This window comes from Callithrix jacchus, chromosome 17 (genome assembly GCF_049354715.1).
Source record: "Callithrix jacchus isolate 240 chromosome 17, calJac240_pri, whole genome shotgun sequence".
NCBI classification, from domain to species: Eukaryota; Metazoa; Chordata; class Mammalia; order Primates; family Cebidae; genus Callithrix; species Callithrix jacchus.
This window is the reverse complement of record NC_133518.1, coordinates 63,842,115-63,854,429: the sequence shown is the minus strand read 5'-3', so window position 1 is coordinate 63,854,429 and position 12,315 is coordinate 63,842,115. Positions and strand designations below refer to the sequence as shown.

General features: G+C 42.0%; 1 protein-coding gene across 8 annotated transcripts in view; it reads right to left on the bottom strand.

Annotated features, from left to right (window-relative positions):
* Window positions 1–12,315, bottom strand: part of RARB (retinoic acid receptor beta) — a 782,655-nt gene that overhangs the window by 135,377 nt on the left and 634,963 nt on the right. For all 8 annotated transcript variants that reach the window (XM_035278907.3, XM_078354410.1, XM_035278906.3 and 5 more), the window contains one exon: window positions 6,507–6,655. In XM_035278907.3, the coding sequence (XP_035134798.1) occupies window positions 6,507–6,655 (149 nt within the window). The remainder of the gene's footprint in view (window positions 1–6,506; window positions 6,656–12,315) is intronic.

The following is a 12,315-nucleotide window of genomic DNA, read 5'->3' as shown; positions in this document are numbered from 1 at the left end:
GCCAGCCCTCACAAGAAATCAGTGTCATTATTGGGTTTGCTGCCTTCATGTCTGTATTTGGCATGGGACTGGGTTCACACTTGAGGATTTGCTTTCCTTTCACAGATAGGCTAAGGCCCAGAGATGTCAATGGACACAGCCAGGAGAAGTCAAAATGGTCCCAGAAGCCTAGTGTTTGGTTTCTGACCTAAAATACTTCCCCTCTATGACTCACACAGCTGGTTCTTTCTCGGCCTTGGGATCCCACCTGACCCCCATCACATCAGGCCCCCTTGATCCCTATGAAATAGAAGACCCCAGATTATTCTTTATCAGACCATTCTGTTTGTCTTCCACCTTTGAATTGTTTATCACCTGTCCCTTGTGTGAGACACTCAATTCCATGAGGAATTTTGTCATGTTCACTGTTGTATCTTTAGCATCCGGCACAGGACCTGAAACTTAGCAGGTGTTCAACAGATATGTGCTTAAGGATGAATGATCAGAGAATGTGGTTGTCAGAAGAAACTTGCCCATAAAACTAGGGAATAATAGAAGACAGTATGTAATTCAAACGCAAGCTCTGGGAGGCTCTCCCTTTTGCAAGGTGACTTTCTCACTTCTCCCCTTTGGAGGTGAAGTCTATTTCTTCATCCATAAAATCCAGGCATAGTCGTATAATTTGTTTGGCCAAGGGGATATTAGCAAATGTGATGCAAGCAGAGGCTGAGAAGTGTTTGTACACGGTGATTGTCTTCTCTTACTGATGGGAACCCATCCACCATGTGCAGAAACCTAGGCTAGGCTAAAGGTGAGCAATAGCATGGGGAGAGGATCTGGTCATCCTGCCAAGGCCCCAGACATGTGAGTGAGGCCATCCTGGACCACCTGGCCCACTAAGTCAGCCAAGACAGGAAGACCTGTCCAGAATTAGCATGAAAAATAAATGTCTGTTATTTTAAGACATTAAGCATTTGAGTGACTTATTAATAACTGATTAATAAGAAAACACTAACTGATATAACAGCATAGAATATGTTCCAGAAACCTCTCCAAGGAAGGATGCCAGCTATTTCTGGAAGTAGCTCAATTATATGAATATTGCTAATTTCTCTGACTTTGGATGATGAGAAAGTAGGAGTTGAGTGTGAATGGAAGGGTAGAGGAATGACCAGACATGCCTTAAAGCTTCTGAGCCATGGAGCCGTGGGCAGGTGGACACGAACTCTTTTTAGCAGTGGGGAAGAGGAGCAGCAGTCCCAGGCTGCAGCCCACCAAAACCAGCTGGCTTGCTACTTCTGGCATGAGAGCCTTGGGACACCAGCTTCTGAGTGTTAGAAATTGTGAGAAGAAAAACATCATCAGGAGCTAAATCTCGTCCACTGCTTTTGTAAATAAAATTTTACTGAGACATAACTATTCTCTCTTTTTTTGTTTTTTTTTTTGTACATACTATCTACAGTGCCTTTTATGCTACAATGACAGAGTTGAATAATGGCAGCAAAGACCACATAGCCCTCAAAGCCTGAAATAGTTACTATCTGGCTCCTTGCAGAAACAATTTGCCAAACCCCATACTTGGGTAACCCAGGGAGGCTCCATGGAGGAGCTGGGTCTTAACTTGAGCCTTGAAGGAAACAGGCAGTGTTATTTCGGTACAAAGGAATGAAGGATTGCAGAAAGCACACTGCAAGAAGAGTACTAAGATTATAACTGATGTTACATCACTGTGTGCAAAAGTCATTACAATAGCTTAATGATAAAACAAACAATAACTAAGTACATATGTGCTACTTAGTACCTATTACTTACTACAGGCTAGGTACTATTCTATATGCTCTGTGCAGAGTAAAAACATTTTATCCTCACATTAATACCATGAGGCAGGTAATATCACCCCCATTTTTTCAGATGAGAAAAGAGAGAGTTCACCAAGCTAGTAAGTAGTCTAGCTAGAATTCAAATCCCAGCATTCTTACTCTAGACTTTACCTTCTTTAAAAGCTATAAAAATGGAAATGTAAAATATTATTAAGGCCAAAATTTTTGCATTCAATTTTAGTTAGGAACAATAAGACTGCTTTCTAAAGACATTATTTTATTTTATTTTGCCCTATTACTTTCTTTTTAATACTGCATTATGATTTTATACTGTGAAACCTTCTTGGCTAACCACACTGCACATTCACTTTGTGTACTCTTTGTCCCCTACAAAATAACTGCCAGTGCTCAGCTGGAAACCCCCTAAACGGGGCATCCCTGTGGTGTGTGTGGTGATTATGTTGCCATGGTAATGCTGTGTCAATACAACAGCCACTGACCAACCATTCCCAGAGATGGACCACAACCCATTTGTTAAATTCTGATCACCATCATATGGCTGCAGCAGAGGCTGAGGCTGCACCCAGTCCCTCAGAAGACGGAAAGTTCTCTTCCCCAAATAACAGTCAATTAGGCCATCCTGTTTATGACAGACAGAGTCGCTGTGGGCATTACTTCTTGAAGACATACCAGGCTCTGTTTGGGAATCCTACTTTAGAGCAGAGGTTCTCAGTTCATAGCAGTAAATTCTGATTTCCTGGTCTATCCTGAAGGTATACCAGGCTCTGTTTGGGGGTCGTACTTTAGAGCAGAGGTCCTCAGCTCACAGTAATAAACTCCAATTTCCACAAAAAGCTTGGGTCAGTTTCTACAGGTCAACCAGGGGCCTATGGAGCATCTGCTGGTATCCTAACATGACATCACACACAGGGCCCATGGTAAATATCAAATTAAATACAGGAAGAATTCAAGAAGAAAAGTTGCTTCTGGATTATTATGTTATTATAACACAAGGGAGAGATTCCTAATAGATACTTTCGAAAAGTATTAACTTTCTACGGGCTACTACATAATTCAGACACCTTTTCTAGGGGGCATTTCGGCCATCTGATTCAAAAGCCTTACAAATACACAAAGCCACTGATCAAGAAATTCCACTTATACTAATTTATTCTAAGGAAATTTTCAGATACATACCTAAAGGTTATACGTTAAAGTGTTGTTTATAATTGAAAAAACTGTAAGCACCTTAATTGTATAACAGGGGATTAGTTAAATAAATTATGACATAACCATAAACTACAATATTAATTGCATAACCATAAAAGCTATGCAGTTGCTTAAATTTGGGTCATAAAAGATGATTAAATTTAAAGATTAACTGAAAACCAGTGTACAACACACAATTCCATTTTTGTGAAATGACAACATGCATATACTTATAAAAAAGCTGAGATTCACAGGGGTTTTCTCCCAGTAGAATCATGGTTTTCATTTTCTATTTTTTATGCAATACATCTGCAAGCCTAAATATAGACCAACTCTTTCTCAATGACCAGGGAGAAAAGCAGTCCATCCACAACACAAAAATTATCAAATTCAGGGCCAGGAACAGTGGCTCAAGCCTGTAATCCCAGCACTTTGGGAGGCCAAGGCGAGTGGATCATGAGGTCAAGAGATCGAGACCATTCTGGTCAACATAGTGAAACCCCGTCTCTACTAAAAATACAAAAAAATTAGCTGGGCATGGTTGCACGTGCCTGTAATCCCAGCTACTCAGGAGGCTGAGGCAGGAGAATTGTCTGAACCCAGGAGGCGGAGGTTGCGGTGAGCTGAGATGGCGCCATTGCACTCCAGCCTGGGTAACAAGAGCGAAACTCAGTCTCAAAAAAAAAAAAAAAAAAAGAAAAAATTATCAAATTCAACTGGCGGCCAAACTCATCTGACTGTATTGGGTTTATAACTCTGTTAAGAAGATACACAATGACTGGACCATTTCACTAAGTTTATCAAAGATGTTCGTGCTGGTGTGGGTTTTGTTTTTGTTGGGGTGTTTCCTAAAAAGAGTCAGAATACCAAACGAAGGTCAGAGAACTCACTGCCTATGAGCTGCTTAAAACCGTTTGTTCTGTACGGATCGTGAAACAGCTTCATATGCAGCTCAGGGTATGTGCCACAGAGACACGCTGGATAATGATGAGAGCAGGTAAGCCGAGCTACAGCGTATCTCCTTCAGATTTCTGGATGTGAAATTACTTAATATTTTTCAGAAATAAAATATCTTTTCATTTACTTTTCAAATAAACATTAGGAATGATTTATTTATATACTGCGCAACAAGTGGACAAAATGAGCTAGCTATTCCAATGAAAACTTTCCAAATTTCAGGGCAAATTTAAGTAGGTTCAGCTAGGGGTTACCAATAATAAAGCAATAATTGAATGAACAAATGTCTCGCTTTTTAGCCAGCTGCCAACTGGTTGCCCATATACCTTTCCCGACTACCATGTCAGAATCTACCGGAGAAAAGAGAAATGCCATAAAATAGCACAATCCCTGAGGCAGAGAGATGTTCCAAAGCCTTCAGTGAATTTCTCTAGACTGGCCTTACCTTATTTATGATATTAACAAACCATAATGTTTATTTAAATGATTTGAAAAGAAGGGAAAATTCACAAAATGACTTTGAGGGGCTGAGTCACCTTTATTCATCTGTTCAATCTCTTAAGCACCCACTATATCCAGACTGTGTATGACATGCTTCCTTGGGTCCCCGTCTACCTTGTGTTCACAGGCAATCAGACATGCAGTACAGTAATCTGATTACAAAAGTGACACCCATTCCCCCGGCCCCTCCATATCTATATCCCTTATGACTTTGAAGTTCCAGCCATTAAGAAGTTGAGTCGGGCTGGGTGAGGTGGCTCACACCTGTAATCCCAGCACTTTGGGAAGCAAGGTGGGAGGGTCACTTGAGCCTAGGAATTCAAGAGCAGCCTGGGCAACACAGTGAGATTGTTGCCCCAACTCTATAAAAAAAGATTTTGAAGTTGACAGATGAGTTTTATTTTATTTAAAAGAAAAAAAAAAGTTGAGTTTAGGTTCCTGCCTACTGAGTCTAGGCTGACCTTACGACTTGCTTTGGCTAACAGTGTGGCAGAAGTCGTAATGAGATGCTTCTTAGCCTAAGCCTCTGGAGACCTTATGTGCTTTTGTTCTCTCTTCTGGAACCCTGCCTCTGAGAACAAGCCAGGGCCAGCCTGATGGGAATGAGGGATCACACGGAAGAGAGCTGAGTCTCCCCAGCCCACAGTCAGCACCCCTAGAAGCAGAGCCAACTAGCTACCCTGCAGCTGCCCAGAGATACATGGTGGAGCCTCGCCAAGTCCAGATAAACCATGCAGATGAGTCTGGCTGAAACTGCTGACCCACAGAATTGCAGGCTAAATAAAGAATAGTTGTCTTAAGCCATTAAGTTTTAGAACGGTTTGTTATCCAACGGTGGCTAACCAATATATACGGTGAAGTGCTAACTCTGATAAGCCAAACATAAAATGCCATGGAGTACCCGTAACATTATTCCAACATGTTAACAATTACAAATGAATCATGCAATTTAGATGTATAAACAACAGATCTAAACAACCATCCAGAGAGGACTTAAAGAAGTTATATATCTAGGGAAGGCCTAGCTCAAGACAGCCATAGTTCCTTTGAGAAATTTTTTATGGATGAGTTAGTTGTATTTGCCTATGAAGTCATTGCTTCTTTTCTCTCTTGAAAAAAAAAAGAAGCTCTTTCACTCAATTAAGACTGTTGGACTTGATAACAATTGTCTTGCTTGATTCAAAGCAGTCATATACTACTCTCTGACACATGTTCAGCCTCCAGTATTCTGTAGGCAGGAATTTGAAATCCAGCTCCCCTGAATTTATGACATACATACAGTAGCAAGTCCCTACAGGCTGGAAATCAAGCTGTAATTCAAAGGCCACAGGGCTGAGGAAATAGCTTGGAGATAAATCCCAATTTCAACCTTGGATTCCCTGCAAGTTGATTCAGTGGACTGTCAGTCATATTAAAAATAAAATCAAACTACAGACACCAGACGGCATGTTCTAAAGAGAAACCGGATGATGCTTTTCAAGATTCTTCCAACCCTGGTTTTTTCCTGAGACAAAGTCTCGCTCTGTTGCCCAGGCTGGAGTGCAGCGGTGTGATCTCAGCTCACTGCAACCTCTGTCTCACGGGTTCAAGAGATTCTCATGGCTCAGCCTCCTGAGTAGCTGGGACTAGAGGCACCTGACACCACGCCTGGCTAATTTTTGTATTTTTAGTAGAGATGAGGTTTTGCCATGTTGGCCAGGCTGGCCTCAAAGTCCTAACCTTAAGTGATCCACCCGCCTTGGCCTCCCAAAGTGCTGGGATTATAGGCGTGAGCCATTAGGCCTAGCCTAACTGGTTCTTATGATCTAAAAATAATTGTTATGCAGGGGTATTTTAAGGGCCTTAGAACCTTTAGCCCTAATCAGTCATTTGCAGAAGTTTCTGAATTTTAAACTAAAGATATATAAGGCAGTCATAAAACCCATCAAATAGAATTCACCACACTGATTGGAAGTGGTGCTACACATCCAGTCCATTTTTGGAGCTGGGTAGGCACATGGAGAACGAGACTTCAGCAGGCACAGAGGTGTGAGTACTCACCTTACATCCCTCACAGGCGCTGACCCCATAGTGGTACCCTGATGATTTGTCCTGGCAGACGAAGCAGGGTTTGTACACTCGAGGGGGAGGAAGTGGAGATGGAGGGCTTGGGACGAGTTCCTCAGAGCTGGTGCTCTGTGTTTCAATCGCTACAATGGAGACGAGACAGAGGTGAAAAGAAGAGAAATTGCATTTTAGTTCATTACTTTTTTCAACAGTGAATTCATATTCTTCTGCCCCAAATTCAGCAATAACACTAGCAAGGATGAGCCAATAAGAACAGCTACCATTGCAGGCCCAGCGGTGGTGATACTGACATCGACGTGGTGCTCTACAGTTTACAAAGCCATCTCCTACAACTCTTGCTCATAGTTCACGCTTCACACAGCACCATAAGGGCCGTGGTTTTTATCAATTTTACCCCCAACAGAAACAGAAACTCAGAGGAAGGGACTTGTCTAAGACCAACAGGGCAGTGGTAGAGCCAAGACACAAAGTCAGATATTCACACTACAAACCCCAGTAGCTTCTGATTCATGTGGAGTCTCAAATGACTTGACCCTGTCACTCACTTAACCAAAAGTACATTTCCTTTGGGCCGGGCGCAGTGGCTCACGCCTGTAATCCTGACACTTTGGGAGGCTGAGGAAGGCGGATTACCTGAGGTCAGGAGTTTGAGACCAGCCTGGCCAACATGACAAAACCTTGTCTCTATTAAAAATACAAAAATCAGCTTGGTGTAGCGGTGGGTGCCTGCAATCCCAGCTACTCAGCAGGCTGAGGCAGGAGAACTGCTTGAACCCAGGAGGCGGAGGTTGCTGTGAGCCGAAGTCCTGCCACTGAACGCCAGCCTGGGCAGCAGAGTAAGACTCTGTCTCAAAAATAAATAAATAAAAATATAAAAAGCTTCCTTTGGACAAAGGAAGAAAATGCCCAAATCAGTCATTCAACCAAGTATATGGGGAGAGTCTTTAGCATGATGCAGGCATAACTGATCTGCACTGATATCAATATGGGTGGCCAGGCGAGGTGGCTCACACCTGTCATCCCAGCACTTTGGGAGGCCGAGGTGGGCAGATCACCTGAGGTCGGGAGTTCCAGACCAGCCTGACCAAAATGGAAACATCCCATCTCTACTGAAAATACAAAATTAGCCGGGTGTGGTGGCGCATGCCTGTAATCTCAGCTACTCAGGAGGCTGAGGCAGGAGAATCTCTTGAACCTGGGAGGCGGAGGTTGTGGTGAGCTGAGATTGTTCCATTGCAACCCAGCCTGGGCAACAACAGTGAAATTCCATCTCAAAAAAAAAAAAAAATTTGACAGTATGAGTAGGACCCTTGCTACTCAAAGAAGGCTTCTTGGACCAACATGCATCAGCATCATTTAACATCTTATTAGAAAACATAGTGTAAGGCCCCAGCTCAGGCCTGTGGAATCTTTTTTTTTTTTTTTTTGAGGCGGAGTTTCGCTCTTATTACCCAGGCTGGAGTGCAATGGCGCGATCTCGGCTCACGGCAACCTCCGCCTCCTGGGTTCAAGCAATTCTCCTGCCTCAGCCTCCCGAGTAGCTGGGAGTACAGGCACGCACCACTATGCCCAGCTAATTTTTTGTATTTTTAGTAGAGATGGGGTTTCACCTTATTGACCAGGATGGTCTCGATCTGTTGACCTTGTGATCCACCCGCCTCGGCCTCCCAAAGTGCTGGGATTACAGGCTTAAGCCACCGCACCCAGCCCAAATTGCTTTTTAAATATACAGTATTTTTCCCAGAATATAAAGTTTCCAGTTGACCTACTGCTTGTAATCTCTCAGAGTAGATATTCTACTGACTGGGTTATCCTGCAGCAAGCATTCAGTAAGTCAGGTTGACTCTACCACTAAACTTATTGTTAATCCGTCCCCATATCGCTATCCTGCCACCACACCATGCTAGTAATCCACCGTCACCTCTCACAACTGCTGCAATAGCCTCTTCATGGGTCTCTTTATGCCCCTTCTTCCTACCTAGGGTCTCTTCTTCAAACAAGTAGTCAAGACAGTTTTTCAAATGTTAAAAGCTGTCTCTTTCACTGACTGACCTAAAGCCCTCCAACAGTCATTAGACCAAAGTCAAGCTCCCTCGTATGTTCCACAAGGCTTCTTCTCATCACATGGCCTTTTAGCAGCATCACTGCCTTCAGTGAGCCCCTAATTGATTGAGTTTCTACGTAATTGGCATCTACTCTGTCTTTTGAATAGGCCAAGCTCTCATACCAACTGATAACTGCTGCAATAACCATCTGTCCTTTCTGGAAATTCTTACACCTTCAAATATCGGGTTGTTTTTCACTTCCTAGATCCCAAAGCAAATGTTACATTCTCAGAGGTGAATTCCCTCATTAAAATGCCCCTCCCCACTCCTGGTCACTCTGTCTCACTATTTAATTTCTATAAAAGCCTGCATTCAAATTTTAGATGTTTGTGCACAATTTTACACTCTATATCTGCCCCCCACCCCATACTCTGAATACTGAGTTTCCTAAGGCAAGAAACTCAACCTGCATTGCATGCACCTGTGTTCCAGAACTAGCAGGGGTCCTGGCACGTAGCAGATTATCAATAAGTATTTGCTGAATCAGTGCATGAACCTTTTCTTTTTCCTTTTTCTTCCCCATTCTGAGCACTAAGTGCCCCTCCAAGTTGTTAAATGATAAAATTAGAAATCAAATAGCTCTCTTATACTCATTTGCTTCCTTAAAAAAGTAATTCATTAGCCCTTTGGAACAGAATCAGCTGTAATTATAGTATTTTCATAATTCAGAAGAATCTTGGAATGAATTCATTACAGTAGTGCAGGTCCTAGTAGATAAATCTATTAAAGCCTTTACTGGTTAGAACAGAGGTATCTGGGATGAAGATATCAATCTTGAGTACATTCTTCCTGGCACACAGGAAGCCCTTACTTTGGCCAAGTTGGCACAGTGGTAGCAACTGTTTCATAGAAGGGTTGGCATCTGAGATGTCACTAAAGCTTATCAACTGTAAATGCAAAAACATTTCTCACACTGAGCTAATCAGCTTCACTGAAAGCAAATTAACAAGAAAACACTACTTGTTAAAATTACAAAACAACTAGCACTCTTTGTTTAAAATCTAAGAAAAAATATACACAGAATCACCCACAATCTTTTCCCTCAGAAAAACTGTCTGTGTACAACCCTCCAGAATTTTTTCGATACACCTAAATGCTTCGGGTTTGTCTACTAACATGGAATTATACTGAGACTGTTTGGGACTTTGTTTATCCCATGATGTCATCAATTTATTTCCTTGTCACTAAAATATTTTCCACAGAAAACATGCCATTGTGATGAACATCTTTGTAGCTAATCTCAGCGCATCTTTATTTCCTTCGAATAAATTACTGAAGTGTATCAGTTCAAAAGTCATTATTTAAAAAATACATATTTATTTATTTTTTACACATTAAGATTCTGAAAAAATATTAGGTTTTTAATGCATGTTGATAGACCGACTTCTAGAAAGGCTGTGTGGATTTACACTAGTGATATCAACATATGTGAGCTCTTCCCCAGATGCCTCTCAAACCTTTTGGAGTGGTTTGCCTGCTTCTACTTCCAACCATGTGCTTCAACAACTGACAGATCCATGTCGTCACCACGCTGATCAATCTCACATTGAGTTCTTCACAGAAGGGTGTGTATGGCGGGGGTGGGTGTTTTAAGGTCTTACTCGCTCACGTAGAACAGCTAATCTGGCTTGTCTAGGAAAGTTGTAAATAGAATTCTGGTAGGGCTGAGATCAGCTGTCAGAGCTATGCCCTGAATTTCAAAAGTGGGTAGTAATTTCCATAAATATGCCACTTCAAACACATGCAGTGACGGGAGTCCAGCATTTTATCTTCCCAAAGAAAGGAAACAAAATTGTGCATAATTTGATACCCAAGAAACTTGGGGCAAAGCACACAAGAAACGGGAAGTCTACTGGACATTAAAGATCCCAAAACATTTTACAAAGATTGGATCTTTTCCTAAGGGTAAGAGTCATTTAGAACGAATGAATGAATCCAGAAGTCTTTTCCTGAACGGTTGCCATGAATGAAAATGTTCTATTGTAAGTAATCAATAGTGAGACCCGCGGACTTGTATTAAGGCTGTGGTGATTTCTCCAGCAATTCAAAGAACTGTCTCATAGGAGTACAACAGATTCTCAGACTGTTCATGTGTTCAATCATTTGCTTGGCTGAGTGACGTAACATACCAGGCGGTGTGTTACACGCTATGAATGGACACTGATAGTATATAATTCCTTATCCTTGACAAATATGGCCTAGTAGAGAATAAACCAACAATGATAATACAGTGGGTTCCAAGCTTGGCTGCACATTAGAACCAGCTGGAGAGCTTTTAAACATTCTAATGACCAAGTTGCATCCCAGATCTATTATGCCAGAACGTCTGGGAATGAAGCTAGGAATTGCGATTTTTTTAAAAAAAAATCCCTTTTAGCGGACTGTAAGATTTCAAAACAGCAAAAACAAATAAAAATAAAAGGTATTCCCAGGCGAATCCAAATGGAAGTAGCTTGAGAACTACTGATATAATGACAGAGAGAACTGAAGGCCTTATTTATCCAGGAGAAATCAAGGGTGGCTTCCAAGAGGAAGTGATCGGGCTATGTTTTTGAAGGATAAATTGGTTCTCTCTACTGTTTTTATAAATTTGAATCCTACGAATGCCATAAAGAAACATAATTTGAAAACTACAAATGCCACAAAAACAGAGAGGGAAAAGTGTTATGTGTGATCAAAAAAAAACATCTTTAGAAAAATTTTCCCACTGGCAATAAAAAAATTAAATATTTGGGCCTGGCGCGGTGGCTCAAGCCTATAATCCCAGCACTTTGGGAGGCCGAGGCGGGTGGATCACGAGGTCAAGAGATCGAGACCATCCTGGTCAACATGGTGAAACCCCGTCTCTACTAAAAATACAAAAATTAGCTGGGCGTGATGGCACGTGCCTGTAATCCCAGCTACTCAGGAGGCTGAGGCGGGAGAATTGCCTGAACCCAGGAGGCGGAGGTTGTGGTGAGCCAAGATTGCACCATTGCACTCCGGCCTGGGTAACAAGAGCGAAACTCCGTCTCAAAAAACAAAACAAAACAAAAACAAACAAAAAAATTAAATATTTGACTATATATATTCAGATATCACCCTCAAAATTGCCAGTCAGTGGTCTTACTTCCTCTGTGTGGCCTGTAACACTGAGAACAATGCAAGGCAAAAAAAGAAAAGAAAAATTTCAGTAGTACAGTCTGTCAGATCATCAGAGCTAGCCTCAGGCGAACATGCCAGGGCAAGTCCTAGAATTACAGCCAGGATATGGCATCAATGTCAAAGATTTGTACTTTAATGCAATCTCCTGCCTTCCTGGTAAGGTAGCGAAAACATACTTCGGCGAAGTTGATTAGCTTCTCTTCCTTTTTGCCTTCCTCCACCCCACAAAAAAGTCAGCGGGAAACAAGCCTGGGAACAGCCCATGGCCTGCCTTTTACCAGTCATCTTTGGTATTTAAGGTAGACAGAGGGCTCAGCCATTGATCTGCTCACTGTCATCCTGCTTAAATCAATAATCTATTAGTCCCTTTAAATTAGAGTTAGATTCATCAAATGCCCTTGAGAGGCCTCGAACATTTGTTCCTTATTCCAGGCGAGTACAGTCTATGGAATGATAAAATTTTTGCTCGAAAACTCTGCCGGCTCAGCAGACAATGTGTTCTGTATTAGCTCATTCAGCGATCTCAGGCAGGC